General features: G+C 40.3%; 1 protein-coding gene across 1 annotated transcript in view; it reads left to right on the forward strand.

Moving 5' to 3' along the window:
• Window positions 1–17,010, forward strand: part of SSBP4 (single stranded DNA binding protein 4) — a 455,748-nt gene that overhangs the window by 93,056 nt on the left and 345,682 nt on the right. The window contains exon 2 of the mRNA XM_056574391.1: window positions 2,367–2,439. Coding sequence (XP_056430366.1) covers window positions 2,367–2,439 — 73 coding nt within the window. The remainder of the gene's footprint in view (window positions 1–2,366; window positions 2,440–17,010) is intronic.

The following is a 17,010-nucleotide window of genomic DNA, read 5'->3' on the forward strand; positions in this document are numbered from 1 at the left end:
TACCTAAAGAATGACATCAATTCTTTTTGAGGCGGAATTTCAGCAACAGAATATCTGCCACATAAATTCCATAGTGTGGACTATGCCAACAATGGGATTCTGCTGCATTGAAATTTCAGCTTCTAAATCCTGAGCAGAATTACACTCAGAAATTCAGTAGTGTACACCTAGCCTTAAAGGGGTACTCCAGTGCTCCAGCATTCTGAACATTTTGTTCAGAACGCTCTGAGCCAGAGGCCGTGATCATGACGTCACTGCCACACCCCCTCGTGACACCACACCCCCTCCATTCATGTCTATGGGAGGGGGCGTGACATCACAATCACTGCCACAGGAACCTTCGCCGGGTGCTGTGGGAGATCGTGGGGGGCCCCAGCAGTGGGACACCTGTGATCAGACATTTTAAAATGTCTAGCAGAGTACCCCTTTAATGACAACTGCTGAATAGAATCTCTCATAGGTGAAAACACAACATCAGGCTGCATTGCAGTTTCCAACACTGATATAAAAATGTTCTATTACTTACTATTGAAACAAACGTGATGCAGTTACAAATTACAGTGCAATTGCAACAGACTGCTAAGACCCTATCAGCTCCTATTGTACCAAGCAGACCCCGCTCCCTCCAAATAAAGAGGCCGGACACCAATTAACTTTTTTAAGTGAAAAGGGGGTCGGCCACAACATTTATTTAAAATTAACATAACAAAGAAGGCAATACAGCACATTGGTTCTCTGTCAAAATCCAAGTGGTGCTGCTCCACCGCCCCGTTGTGCATGTCCGCCACCTGACCACATATTTGCTGGAGTCTGGAATTTCTGTGGAGGAAAACCCATTCACACTAATGCAGCAGAATTTAGCTGGGAAATTGTGGATTGTGAATGCAGCCTAAGAGCACGCATTAGCAGATCAGGTGTTGTTTCAAGCATCAAGGGCTTCATTATTTGCATCAGATGTGCTTGAGATTAAAAAGCATCAAATAGCTGGGATGGCTATGGCTTTGTTGACTGTGATGTTTCGGCTGTGTAAAAATATGTAATAAGCAATGATAGTGGTCCAGAAAGTTAAGAGAAGAAATCATTGCCTTGCAAAACCAAGGACAAGGATACAACAAGATACAAAAATGCACTGAATGTTGTGGAGATGCAGTTACAGCATAGTTTACAAGTTATAGGACCACTGGCTACACTACCTGGGCATGGCAGAGGGCGGAAGCGTTTACTGGCTGTCATTAGATTCCTGAGGAAGCAGGTGGTCAAAACCTCTTGAGTGACTGCTAAAACCTGCAGAAAGATTTGGTGGCAGAAAGCACTAAGGTTTCCATTTGCACAGTAAGGTGCATAATAAATATTTTGCAGCCAGTCCAGTCATAACAGTAGGATGCACTACTAAGAACTAAACTGGCTTGTCATAAATTTCTATGATTGCCGTAGGCATTAAAAGGGGCATTTTATGGTGCAGTTGACGAAACCACTTTCTATATTGTTTGTTTGTGTTGCGTTGAGCTACCATATTTAAACTGTTCTTGTTTGTGTTTTTGGAAAAGCTGAAAGTATGTCAATTTAGCCAAAAAATAAATTTACAGTGGGGGATGTGGGCACTCTTACATGCCGCGCTACTAGTCATGGCTAGTGCTTACATTATTGATTAATTGCTGACAGGACATGGACTTTCTGCAGTTACCAATGAACACTAAGGGGGAGATTTATCAAATCCTGTCCGGAGGAAAAGTTGCTGAGTTGCCCATAGCAACCAATCAGATCACTTTCATTTTTCAGAGATCTTTTTAAAAATAAAAGAAGCAATCTGGTTGCTATGGACAACTCAGCAATGTTTCCTCTGGACAGGATTTGATAAATCTCCCCCTAAAGGTTGTAGCTAGTGCTGACACTTAACCGGTATTTGCGAGCTTCTCCTAAACTTGCCACCGCTTAATGCGGCAGGTCTAGGTCCGTCTGCAATTATCGTTATGTTAGCACCCGGTATAGCGCCCCATTATCTTAATGCAACGAATACAGTACTCTTTAACAGAAGACAAAATGTATTAGGTTTATTAGGATTTCTTTAAATCATATACACAGTACTTTGCCGTGATATTTTATAGAACCCATCCCTCCATGGCCCTATACCAAATATGTCTCGCATAATGTAACCTCACTCGATATTTGTTGCACTTGAGAAATTAGAGAAACAAAGAGCAAGTGGCACCTCACTTTCCATGATTGTCAATGTAATGTATAGTCTTATTTTGATCAGTTTCTTTTATATACAACTGTAATACATGTGGTGAGCAATCCACCTATATATTTATATCCTATCTAAACCTTCAGTGCCTAATTTTCTTTCTTTTTTGTTTCTTTTTCAGATTAGCTTTATATGTGTATGAGTATCTACTACATGTAGGAGCTCAGAAATCTGCACAGACTTTCCTGTCAGAGGTAAGATTCCATTGTCTACACTGTTTGTTTTATTGTTTTTTTTGGGGGGATCTTATGCAGCGCTGATGTTGGCATTTGGAGATCAACGCGTTTCTGGCCTGGAACAGGCCCTTTCTCAAGAACTTTTCTTTTTGTTGTGTTGTTGTCTGTTACCGGGCACCTACTGGTTTAGTTCGGGAGGATCGCTGGCTGTGGATATTAGCAATTTTTTACATGTACAGAGGCGTTGTGCTCTTAGAGTTCTTTCCTTACCTATTTATTATTTGTGACATATTTCACTAGGGATGCTTGTTTTTCTTTTCCTTTTGGATTTATATTTTTTTTTAGGCCACAGCTTGTAAAGAGGTAGAACAGATAGTTGTCTGTTCATATAGACTGGCATTATGAATCCATCTTGGTCACATGACACAGAGTGGGGAGAGAATTGCACACTTCTTCCGGCTCATTCTAGTGAAGATGTTCTAGTGAATTCTAGTGAAATCTAAGAACTCGGACCTCTACCGAATAAAACTTTTGATATGTCTTTTTGACAAATCAAAATTATTTTCTTTCTTTTTTTCATGACAGTGCCCATTTAAGTCACTTTAGCACAGGGTAGCAAAGTTCCAGTACTTATTTGTGTATATGTGACCCCTTTAAGGGTATGGGTCACACATTGTGTATACGCTGCATCTTCTCCATTGAGCAAACACACAGGGCTTTCCCGCAGCAGCCCTGTGTGTGCAGTGAGGTTTGGAGGCGGAGACAGCAAGCAGACGTGACTGTGACAAAATGGGACTGTCAATTCCTGTGTGTACACAGCATATTTCTTGTTGCGAAACCCAGAAAAAGGAGATATATGGTCCTTCAGCCAATAATATACATGCCCTTGGAGACAATTTTACAAAATAATAACTCAACTGAAATCTACCAATGAGGCCACAGAAAAACGCATTAAGCTAAAATGTAAAATTTTATTATTGAAGATAATAAGAAAAACAATGCCTCACAATACAGTGCTCAGAAAGGTGTCAGATATAGCACTGAATAATGAACACAAAACCAAGGGAGGGGGTTTGGGGTACAGGTGAAAAACCTGACCTGACCAACCCTACCTAGTCTAACCCCTTGCCCTCACTACAATAAGTGTGGACAGGGAATAGGGATAATATAAGTCACATATACATTAAGAATAAACAATGCAATGACTTAATATGTATATATTCTTACTCCTAATGACCTACGCGTTTCACCCTTACTTATAGTTAGGGGTTCATCAGGGCTCAGGGGAGCAGTCAACATATCACAACAGATAATAATCAATAAAACACTATATATGAAAAGTGATAAATAAACAAGTGAAGCACACGTGATACAAAAGCATAATAGCCGCACATTGATACTGAGCATATGATAAATAGATATATGAAAAATAGATAAATCATTCCAAACTGGCCACAATGGTAGAAATGTGGATCCTTAATTGTACTATGAGTAGATGAAGAATACGTCCCTTGTCCAAAGCAAGTGCTGTGAAAATAAGATCACAAGACCACCTGTCAATGTCCCATACTTTAACAAAAATAATAACAACAGATACATAAAATGTATAAAATAATGTGTACCTCCAAATGTTATTAGGTATACATGAAATAGCCCAACGTCGTATTACAGATATATCACCCCAGGAATCACTGTTTGCCACACCCTGGGTTACTGAAAATGCTAGGACCTGATAAATAAATACACCAAAATTAACTTAGGTAAAAATGCCAAAAATTCATAATAACACCAAAAAATCATAAGAACAGATAATAAGCCAGTCTTACCCATGTATGATGGATAATGGACTAAGAACTGATGACTGGTGTGGCACACCAAATACAATGATACATAATATTAGGCCAAAGATACTGTAAAGATAAAGACATAAGAATATGTCACTGTCTAAACTATGTGGACATGAGCATAAACAGTATGGGCAAATACAAGGTAGAGCTTACCCCCTGACCAGATGATGCAAAGCGTCAGGACGAATCCAGGTGGATTGTGAATAGATTAAAAACACTTCCAAAAAAGCACTAGAAATAATGATAAATAAAGCACCATGTGACCAACAGGTGTTCTTAGTACCGTACCACTAATGCCCCTATAGTACGAAAAAATATAGTGTAATATATATATTGCCTACCCTAATACAGGATGCTTAGAGCGTCAGGCGGCCCAAGATACATGATGAATATGATAATAATAAGGAAACCTGGTGTCACCTCCCTAATGTGGAGGCTTCAAAGGAGACGATAACTCCTACAATAAGATAATGTAAGGGGAATATAGTTACCAAAGGTACAGGTCACATAAAGTATGCAAAACGATGCAACCACAGTGCACTTACCCAGTCCCTGGTGTCCCTTGTGTGGACTCAGTATGCGGCGTCAACACTGACCGCCGCGAGTCTGATTAAAAAGCCGCGGGACCGGAAACGGAAGTGACAGAAAGTATGTCACTGCGCATGTCCAGGGTTAGTGGAACGCAATGCGCTTCAGACGGCGCATGTGTGGTTAGGCAAACTCCAAAGCGAGGCTTGCATGTAATGCATGTCACCCCGCGCATGCGCCCTTTACAGATATCAGGAAATCAATATATGGGACGTATTAAAGGATGAAATCTTGACTCATAGCCAAAGGATAATGTGCATATATAAAAAATCATAAATGTACATAAACTGGGCCAAAGTGGAAATATTGATAGAGTATAATGAGTACGATCTAAGAATGGTAACATAAGATAAAGTGGTGCAAACAATATACAATAAATAATAAATGTATAATTATAAATAAATAAATAAATGGCAGGTGGGTATAGGCACTCAAACTAATCGGAAGGTGTATGACACTAGAGGTGGGAAATGTTATATTTTATACTCCATAAGAAATAGCCAAAACTACATCAAATGAAAGGACAAAAAGATAGTTGGTCATTAAGACCATAGGGGGTGGTAGTCTTTAGCCGGTATATCCAGCGTGTTTCGGCTTGTAATAATCTTTTGTCCAGGTCACCGCCCCTAATGTCGGGTTTGAGAACTTCAATAACCTGGAAGTCTAAATTAAAGGGGGTGTCCACATGATGCCTGAGCATATGAAGCGACACCGGTTTCTCCCTCTTATGTCTGATGTCACTTATGTGTTCGAGTACCCTACGTCTTACCTCCTTCATGGTCTTGCCAACATAGCTTAAGGGGCAGGGACAAGTGGCCAAGTAGATAACCTTACTTGTCTTGCAGTTCGCATAATCATAGCACTTGTAGATCTTATTAGTGCTGGGGCTAAGGAATTCTTTGGAAACACGCATGTATTTACACGCCTTACATGATCCACATTTAAATGATCCGGATATTTTGCGGTCAAGCCAAGTTCCTGGACCTCTTGGGGGAGTGTACAAACTGTGTACCAAAAAATCCCCCAGATTTTTTCCCCTCCTATATGTGATTCTGGGTGTCTCTTCCACCAAAGAGCCTACTACCGGGTCCGTCTTGAGAATAGGCCAGTGGTTAGTCAAAATTTGACGTATCTCCTTAGCCGCTGCATCAAAAGTGCCAATGATTCGAGTTGGAAGGTCTTTGTCCACTGCCTTAGGTTTAGAAAGTAAGAGTGTAGACCTGTCCAAATGTTTTGTTTCTATATATGCCTTTTTGAGAACCCTATTAGGGTATCCTCTATGTTGAAATCTGCTGCGCAACGCCTTAGCCTCATGATGGAAAACTTGTTCCGAGGAGCAGTTCCTTTTGAGCCTCAGGTACTGTCCCTTAGGGATCCCATTTCTAAGGGGAAAAGGATGGTGACTGGACCACATGAGTAGGCTATTACCAGCTGTGGGTTTCCTATGGATTTTGGTGCCAATGTTACCATTGCTGGTAACATTGGCACCAAAATCCATAGGAAACCCACAGCTGGTAATAGCCTACTCATGTGGTCCAGTCACCATCCTTTTCCCCTTAGAAATGGGATCCCTAAGGGACAGTACCTGAGGCTCAAAAGGAACTGCTCCTCGGAACAAGTTTTCCATCATGAGGCTAAGGCGTTGCGCAGCAGATTTCAACATAGAGGATACCCTAATAGGGTTCTCAAAAAGGCATATATAGAAACAAAACATTTGGACAGGTCTACACTCTTACTTTCTAAACCTAAGGCAGTGGACAAAGACCTTCCAACTCGAATCATTGGCACTTTTGATGCAGCGGCTAAGGAGATACGTCAAATTTTGACTAACCACTGGCCTATTCTCAAGACGGACCCGGTAGTAGGCTCTTTGGTGGAAGAGACACCCAGAATCACATATAGGAGGGGAAAAAATCTGGGGGATTTTTTGGTACACAGTTTGTACACTCCCCCAAGAGGTCCAGGAACTTGGCTTGACCGCAAAATATCCGGATCATTTAAATGTGGATCATGTAAGGCGTGTAAATACATGCGTGTTTCCAAAGAATTCCTTAGCCCCAGCACTAATAAGATCTACAAGTGCTATGATTATGCGAACTGCAAGACAAGTAAGGTTATCTACTTGGCCACTTGTCCCTGCCCCTTAAGCTATGTTGGCAAGACCATGAAGGAGGTAAGACGTAGGGTACTCGAACACATAAGTGACATCAGACATAAGAGGGAGAAACCGGTGTCGCTTCATATGCTCAGGCATCATGTGGACACCCCCTTTAATTTAGACTTCCAGGTTATTGAAGTTCTCAAACCCGACATTAGGGGCGGTGACCTGGACAAAAGATTATTACAAGCCGAAACACGCTGGATATACCGGCTAAAGACTACCACCCCCTATGGTCTTAATGACCAACTATCTTTTTGTCCTTTCATTTGATGTAGTTTTGGCTATTTCTTATGGAGTATAAAATATAACATTTCCCACCTCTAGTGTCATACACCTTCCGATTAGTTTGAGTGCCTATACCCACCTGCCATTTATTTATTTATTTATAATTATACATTTATTATTTATTGTATATTGTTTGCACCACTTTATCTTATGTTACCATTCTTAGATCGTACTCATTATACTCTATCAATATTTCCACTTTGGCCCAGTTTATGTACATTTATGATTTTTTATATATGCACATTATCCTTTGGCTATGAGTCAAGATTTCATCCTTTAATACGTCCCATATATTGATTTCCTGATATCTGTAAAGGGCGCATGTGCGGGGTGACATGCATTACATGCAAGCCTCGCTTTGGAGTTTGCCTAACCACACATGCGCCGTCTGAAGCGCATTGCGTTCCACTAACCCTGGACATGCGCAGTGACATACTTTCTGTCACTTCCGTTTCCGGTCCCGCGGCTTTTTAATCAGACTCGCGGCGGTCAGTGTTGACGCCGCATACTGAGTCCACACAAGGGACACCAGGGACTGGGTAAGTGCACTGTGGTTGCATCGTTTTGCATACTTTATGTGACCTGTACCTTTGGTAACTATATTCCCCTTACATTATCTTATTGTAGGAGTTATCGTCTCCTTTGAAGCCTCCACATTAGGGAGGTGACACCAGGTTTCCTTATTATTATCATATTCATCATGTATCTTGGGCCGCCTGACGCTCTAAGCATCCTGTATTAGGGTAGGCAATATATATATTACACTATATTTTTTCGTACTATAGGGGCATTAGTGGTACGGTACTAAGAACACCTGTTGGTCACATGGTGCTTTATTTATCATTATTTCTAGTGCTTTTTTGGAAGTGTTTTTAATCTATTCACAATCCACCTGGATTCGTCCTGACGCTTTGCATCATCTGGTCAGGGGGTAAGCTCTACCTTGTATTTGCCCATACTGTTTATGCTCATGTCCACATAGTTTAGACAGTGACATATTCTTATGTCTTTATCTTTACAGTATCTTTGGCCTAATATTATGTATCATTGTATTTGGTGTGCCACACCAGTCATCAGTTCTTAGTCCATTATCCATCATACATGGGTAAGACTGGCTTATTATCTGTTCTTATGATTTTTTGGTGTTATTATGAATTTTTGGCATTTTTACCTAAGTTAATTTTGGTGTATTTATTTATCAGGTCCTAGCATTTTCAGTAACCCAGGGTGTGGCAAACAGTGATTCCTGGGGTGATATATCTGTAATACGACGTTGGGCTATTTCATGTATACCTAATAACATTTGGAGGTACACATTATTTTATACATTTTATGTATCTGTTGTTATTATTTTTGTTAAAGTATGGGACATTGACAGGTGGTCTTGTGATCTTATTTTCACAGCACTTGCTTTGGACAAGGGACGTATTCTTCATCTGCTCATAGTACAATTAAGGATCCACATTTCTACCATTGTGGCCAGTTTGGAATGATTTATCTATTTTTCATATATCTATTTATCATATGCTCAGTATCAATGTGCGGCTATTATGCTTTTGTATCACGTGTGCTTCACTTGTTTATTTATCACTTTTCATATATAGTGTTTTATTGATTATTATCTGTTGTGATATGTTGACTGCTCCCCTGAGCCCTGATGAACCCCTAACTATAAGTAAGGGTGAAACGCGTAGGTCATTAGGAGTAAGAATATATACATATTAAGTCATTGCATTGTTTATTCTTAATGTATATGTGACTTATATTATCCCTATTCCCTGTCCACACTTATTGTAGTGAGGGCAAGGGGTTAGACTAGGTAGGGTTGGTCAGGTCAGGTTTTTCACCTGTACCCCAAACCCCCTCCCTTGGTTTTGTGTTCATTATTCAGTGCTATATCTGACACCTTTCTGAGCACTGTATTGTGAGGCATTGTTTTTCTTATTATCTTCAATAATAAAATTTTACATTTTAGCTTAATGCGTTTTTCTGTGGCCTCATTGGTAGATTTCAGTTGAGTTAATATTTCTTGTTGCGCAGCGAATTTTGTACAGCATGAAATACACTGCGAATATGCAGTGAGTGACCCTACTCTAAAGGGGTTCTCTGGAATTAGAAAAACAGAGCTGATTTATTCAAGAAACAGCACCACTCCTGTCCTCGGGTTGTGTGTAGTATTGCAGCTCAGTTCCATTGAAGTGAATACAGCCAAGGTGTGATACCACACACAACCTGAGGACAGAGGTAGTGATGTTTTTGAAGAAATAAGCTCAGTTTTTTTCCCTGGATAACCCCTTTAAGAAATCTTTGGTAGCAGTTATACTATTAGTCTCTAATGAACATCTTACACTTTGGTTGCTAGTGTATATACAGCTTGTGCTGGACTAAATACCTCCCACTAGAGCTACTCCACAAGCATCAGAATTTTTCATGCAGACCTCTGACAAATACACAGCAAAAACTGTACGAGATAAGGCCATGTTCACATGGTGTAAAATCTATGGAATGTCCGCATGGAAAACATATGGGGACATTCGGCACACTTGATTAATCTAGCATGAGCTAGGAACGCTCATAAATGCACATCTATTCTTTTTGCGGATGCTGGAATCTGTATTCCACCATGTAAACAGTGCAGCAGAATCCCATTGAAATGGTCAGGCTCTTCTGCTGGCTTCTACACAGAAAACATAGACATGTCAGTTCATAAGTTTGCTCACTGTCAACTCATATAGAGACTAGTAAGTCTGACCAGTGCTATTAGTTGGTGTGGATGTCACACAGCATGCTAATTTATACAGAGTACAGAATAGTGCAGAGGAGGTAAGCCATGAGGAATGGTTGTAGAGAAGAGCAATAAGTAACTAACTAAGGCAATAGTCAATGGCTACTTGTGCAACGTAACCTCTTGGGGACACAGGGCGTATGCATACTTCCTGCATCGCCGATCCTTAAAGGAGTAGTCCAGTGGTGACTCAGTGGTGAGAAACTTATCCCCTATCCTAAGGATAAGGGATAAGTTGCAGATCGTGGGGGGTCCGACCGCTGGGGCCCCCTGCGATCTCCTGTAAGGAGCCCCGACAGCCCGCGGGAAGGGGGCGTGTCGACCTCCGCACGAGGCGGCGGCCGACACGCCCCCTCAATACAACTCTATGGCAGAGCCGAAGCGCTGCCTTCGGAAATCTCCGGCTCTGCCATAGAGATGTATTGAGGGGGCGTGTTGGCCGCCGCCTCGTGCGGGGGTTGACACCCGCTATCTGGGCGGAGAGCCGGGGCCCCGTACAGAGAGACCGCAGGGGGCCCCAGCGGTCGGACCCCCCGCGATCTCAAACTTATCCCCTATCCTTAGGATAGGGGATAAGTTTTTCACCACTGGACTACCCCTTTAAGGACTCAGGGCATACCTGTACGCCCTGGTCCGTTATAATGGGTTTAAACCGCTCTGACTGGTGGAGAACGGGTTTAACCCTGTGGTGCTAGGGGCAGCCAGGACCCACGACTAATGCCGGGCACGGAAAATGAATGTTCATTCACCCCCCTTTTCCCATTTTTAATAAAATAATGTAATAAAGAATAAAAATTATTATATGTGGTACCGCCGCGTGCGTAAATGTGCGAACTATTAATATATTAGGTTAGCTAAACCACATGGTCGATGTCGTACACGTAAAAAAATACCAAAGCACAAAATTGTGCATTTTTGGTCACTTCATATACCATAAAAATATTAATGAAAAGCGATCAAAAGTCCCATCAAAACAAAAATGGTACCAATCAAAACTACAGATGACGGCGCAAGAAATGAGCCCTCATACCATCCCATACAAGGAAAAATAAAAAAGTTATAGGGGTCATAATATGCCAATTTTAAACTAACTAATTTTGGTGCATATAGTTTATAATTTTTTAAGTAATAAAATAAAAACTATATAAATTGGGTATCCTTGTAACCGTATGGACCTATAGAATAAAGATAAGGTGTAATTTTTACCAAATGTTGCACTGCGTAGAAACGGGAGCCCCCAAAAATTACAATATGGCGTTTTTAATTTTTTATTTCATCCCACAATAAATTTTTTGGGGGTTTCGATGCAGATTATATTATAAAATAAGTGATGTCATTGCAAAGTACAATTGATGATGCAAAAAACAAGCCCTTATATGGGTCTGTAGGTGCAAAATTGAAAGAGTTATGATTTTTAGAAGGGATGAGGAAAAAGGGAGTCCTTAAGGTGAAAATAGTCTGAGTCCCTAAGGGGTTAAAGGGGTACTCCAATGGAAAACTTTTTTTTTATTTTTATCAACTGTTGCCAGAAAGTTAAACAGATTTGTAAATTACTTCTATTAAAAAATCTTAATCCTTCCAGTACTTATTAGAGGCTGTATATAGAGATGAGCGAACTTACAGTAAATTCGATTCGTCACGAACTTCTCGGCTCGGCAGTTGATGACTTTTCCTGCATAAATTAGTTCAGCTTTACGGTGTTCCGGTGGGCTGGAAAAGGTGGATACAGTCCTAGGAGACCCTTTCCTAGGAATGTATCCACCTTTTCCAGCCCACCGGAGCACCTGAAGGCTGAACTAATTTACGCAGGAAAAGTCATCAACTGCCGAGCCGAGAAGTTTGAGACGAATCAAATTTACTGTAAGTTTGCTCATCTCTAGCTGTATACTACAGAGGAAATTCTATTCTTTTTGGATTTCTTTTCTGTCACAACCACAGTGCTCTCTGCTGACAACTCTGTCCATGTCAGGAACTGTCCAGAGCAGAGAATTTTTAAAAGAAGTAATTTACAAATCTGGAGTACCCCTTTAAAGCGGCTTAAGAAAAAATTTACTTGAAACATTCTCCAAATAATGCATTTACTGAAAAATATGACACACAAAGAATTTCTGACACTAAAAAGAGTTTAAAGTGACAATATTTATTGCCATAACAAAAAATAAAGCACATTTGTGGCGGTGGAATGGCATACTGCAAGAAAACAGTTGTGGTACCATTGCAGTAGAGCATGTATTGTTATCCGTGGCACATGGAAGAGATTGAGAGCAGAAATTCAGGTCACATCCGATCCAGATGTTTAAGATCAGTGTATTAAGCTCTCATTCTGTCCTAAATCCTGCCTGCTGCTTTTGTAGTTTGTTTGTTTAAGGCAGTGGAATTATATAAATTGAATTTTAATTCTTTCAACTGCACATAGTGGTGGACATGAACCAGACCAGTAGGTTACTATAGGTGGGTGCAATTGAATCTAGCAAACAAGTGTATTAATTATGCTCATTGGGGGAGATTAATCAAAACCTTTCTAGAGGAAAAGTTGCTGAGTTGCTCATAGCAACCAATCATATTGCTTCTTTCATTTCTTAACCCCTTGGTTGCACTTTCATTTTTTCCTCCTTACCTTTTAAAAATCATAACCCTTTCAATTTTGCACCTAAAAATCCATATGATGGCTTATTTTTTGCGCCACCAATTCTACTTTGTAATGACATCAGTCATTTTACCCATAAATCTACAGCGAAACGGAAAAAAATATAATTGTGCGACAAACTGAAAGAAAAAATGCCATTTTGTAACTTTTGTGGGCTTCCGTTTCCACGCAGTAAATTTTTTGGTAAAAATGACACCTTATCATTATTCTGTAGGTCCTTACGATTAAAATGATACCCTACTTATATAGGTTTGATTTTGTCGTACTTCTGGAAAAAATCATAGCTACATGCAGGAAAATTTATATGTTTAAAATTGTCATCTTCTGACCCCTATAACTTTTTAATTTTTCTGCGTATGAGGCGGTATGAGGGCTAAGTTTTTTGCGATGTGATCTGAAGTTTTTAGTGGTACCATTTATGTATTGATTGGAGTTTTTGATCGCTTTTTATTCATTTTTTCATGATATAAAAAGGGACCAAAAATACACTATTTTGGACTTTTGAATTTTTTTGCACATACGCCATTGACCGTGTGCAGTTTAATTATATATTTTTAACATTTGGACATTCTGCACGCGGCGATACCACATATGTTTATTTTTATTTACACAGTCTTTTTTTTAAATATGAAAAGGGGGGTGATTCAAACTTTTATTAGGGAAAGGGGTTAAATGATCTGTATTCACTTTTTTTTCCACTTTTTTTTTTGCAATGTTATAGCTCCCATAGGGAGCTATAAAACTGCACACACTGATCTTTTACATTGATCAATAGTTTCTCATAGGAAACCATTGATCAATGATTCTGCCGCTTGACTGCTCATGCCTGGATCTAAGGCATTGAGCAGTCATTCGACGATCGTACAGCGAGGAGGAAGGTAGGGACCCTCCTGCTGTCCTGTAAGCTGTTCGGGATGCTGCGTTTTCATTGCGATCCCGAACAGCCCCCTGAGCTAACCGGCAGTGGTTTACTTTCACTTTAGACGTGGCCCCCGTGTGACGTCACGCTCCTCCCCTCAATGCAAGCCTACGGGAGGGGAGTGTGATAGCTGTCACGCCCCCTCCCATAGACTTGCATTAAGGGGCGAAGCGTGAGGTCACACGGGGGCGGAGGTGTGACGTTATACGCCGCCGGCCCCGTGATCGACAGTAATCAGACCCGGAGTGAACGGCTTCCGGGGACTGATTACAAACGGGATGCCGTGTGCAAGATCATGGGGGTCCCCATCCTTTGGATAGGGGATAAGATGTCTAAGCACCGGAGAACCCCTTTAAATGAATGACTTGCGGGCCGCGCTTTAAATGAATGACTTACGTTCAACCCTGTTGAGGAAGCACACAGCTGGACCTGTGAGTGGCCCAAGTGACAAGTGACACTGTGAGTAAAACAGGTTGCAGGGGCTCATGTTATGCTGGCTGAGGGTAGCTCACCAGTAAATAGACAGGGCATGCTTACATGTGACCAGACGGTCTAGGACTTTATTTTGTTCCTGAGTTTTGTTTGTTTTTCCTGCAACCTGTATAAACAAAGCTGGCAAGGTGCCAGGCTTGCAATGTGAACTGTTGTCTGCCGAGTTATTGAGAGGAAACGTGTCCCATGGCAGTGACCGGGACGATCCCAGAACCATCCCAAGAACGGTTCCTCACAAGAAGTAGAAACTTGTTTTTCATTAGTGTGGTTATTAGTTACGTATCGGCGCTATATAGATGACCTCTTCTTTATTTGGAGAGGTCATCCAGATACTATCTCTACACTTCTCTCACAGCTAAATAACAATTCATGGGGCCTTAATTTCACTCTGGAGCACAGTACAGTGAATATAAATTTTCTTGACTTCTGTATTTCCCTTGAAGATTCTGACTTTATTACCTCCACCTTTTTTTTTTTAAATAGATGCAAATAGTTATCTGGATTTTCATAGCGCCCATTTAAAAAAATGGATTACTAATATTCCATATTCACAATACAAGAGGATCCGAAAAAATTGTACAAATCCATCTACATTCAAATCTCAATCGCAAGTATTACGTGACCGCCCCAAAACATAATCCAGAGCACATTCTGAGTAACTCTTACAACCATGCCAAACTGCAAACAAAAATGGAATGTCTCCAAAACAAGAAATAAATAAAAATCGGGAAAGAGGACATCTTTCTCAAAAACACTCTCCCTGAACGTCCAAGACTCAATTATCATAGAGCCCTATCACTAAAAAATGCTACTTGCACCCAGTCAAATAAAATAAAAACAGAAACAAAAGAACAAAGCTCAATTAGATGCCTTTAGTCAACCTTTTCCCGAGGGAAGCTATAAATGCTTCAAACTGCGATGTCTATGTTGCAACCAAATCACGCATGGATTAACAGAATTCTTCTCTCAGACCACAGGAGAACAATTTCAGATAAAAACGACCCAACCAATCCATCTGAGATTAAACCAACATCATCTAAATATCAGGAAAAAGTTCCTGCTGCACAGTCTCTCCAAACATTGCACATTACTTCATCCTAAACATCCTGACCCAATCCATATTACATTGATTGACTCTGTTCCTTTTGATGCCAACAACAGGTTCAAACAGTTGAAACATCTGGAAACCTATTGGATCTACAAAATGTCCACCATAGCCCCGAAAGGACTCAATGAGATAAGTGAGGTTATCATTTAACCCCCCCCCCCTTTTTTTTTCTTTTTTTTACATTTGCTGTTCGCTCTATACAGATTTCCCACAACACTGAGCTATCTACCCGTGAATAAATACATAGTATATCATTTGAAAAGTCTTGATGATAAACCATATGGTCCAACATCCACTTACCGGTCTCGCTGCGTTCCTTTTTTATTTTTCGCTTTTCTCCAAGCAGCACCGTATCCTGAATTCCAGCCTTGTTTATTTTGATTCATAACCCTGCCCACTCTTAGTACCCTATACATACTATCAATCTTCACGTCTCTGCCAAGGTCAAACACAACGACGCATTCCGTTAAGTTTACGTATACTGTCATTGGTTACGACAAACGTATCGGTCTTTCTGACCACTAGAGGGCACTGATCATATTGATCCTCTACTATGTTGTTAACGTTCCATCACTTACACACTACTTTTAACAATAACAATCATTTTTATTGTTTGGCATGTTATGTAATACTGCTCTACAACAAAATACTTGTGATTTTATTGTAAAAATGTTTTTAGAGTAATCTTAATAGTTGGTACCGATAACGTACGTAATCCAATGTCATGACCCGGAACCATTCTTATATTATGCATTATATATGTGTTCTTTGTACTAGTGTTGATATGCCTGACAAAGAGACCAGTCTGGTCTCGAAACGCCTAATGTGAAGTGTTGTTTTTATACCTTTTAAACAATAAACCTCTAGCACTCCACTCTCCGACTTCACATCCTTGATGGTCCAGCGCTTCTACGATGTCCCATTTTTGATGACCCCTGATGTTCGAGTTATGGAGATACATCTAGATAACAACATTGGGGAAGATTTATCAAAACCTGTGCAGAGGAAAAGTTGCTGAGTTGCCCATAGCAACCAATCAGATCGCTTCTTTCATTTTTAACAAGGCCTCTGCAAAATTAAAGAAGCTATCTGATTGGTTGCTATGGGCAACTGGGCAACTTTTCCTCTGGACAGGTTTTGATAAATCTCCCCCATTATACTTATTTAGTAGCAGTAGGTATAGTAATACAGTTCTCAAATACTAGAAATTACATCACCATAGTAAGCCAAAATTATTCTGTAATCTAATGATCATCTACACACTAGGCACTACATTCCCTGTGTAATATTTCAATACACTGCTCCCATGACCTTCTTTTCTTATATTGACCAATAGCTTATTCTTTACATACGTCTAGTCACTACATACATGAAAAGGCATACCTTCAATATTTATTATGTAATACATGAATAATACCTTTGGGACATAGACTATTGGGGGGAGATTTATCAAAACCTGTGCAAAGGAAAAGTTGCCCAGTTGCCCATAGCAACCAATCAGATTGCTTCTTTCATTTCTCAGAGGCCTTGTTAAAAATGAAAGAAGCAAGCTGATTGGTTACTATTAACAACTGGGCAACTTTTCCTCTGGACAGGTTTTGATGAATCTTCCCCTTGGTTTATTATGTAGATGTAATGAAAGCTAGAAACTGTCCTCTGACATCTTATTTTGTCAATTTGCAGGCATCATTGATGTCCTTCATGCAGAGTGTAAAGAAAGGAGCTCTATGGCAGCAGCATTCTCTCTTCTGTCCAAC

This window comes from Hyla sarda, chromosome 1, assembly GCF_029499605.1.
Source record: "Hyla sarda isolate aHylSar1 chromosome 1, aHylSar1.hap1, whole genome shotgun sequence".
Lineage (NCBI taxonomy): Eukaryota > Metazoa > Chordata > Amphibia > Anura > Hylidae > Hyla > Hyla sarda.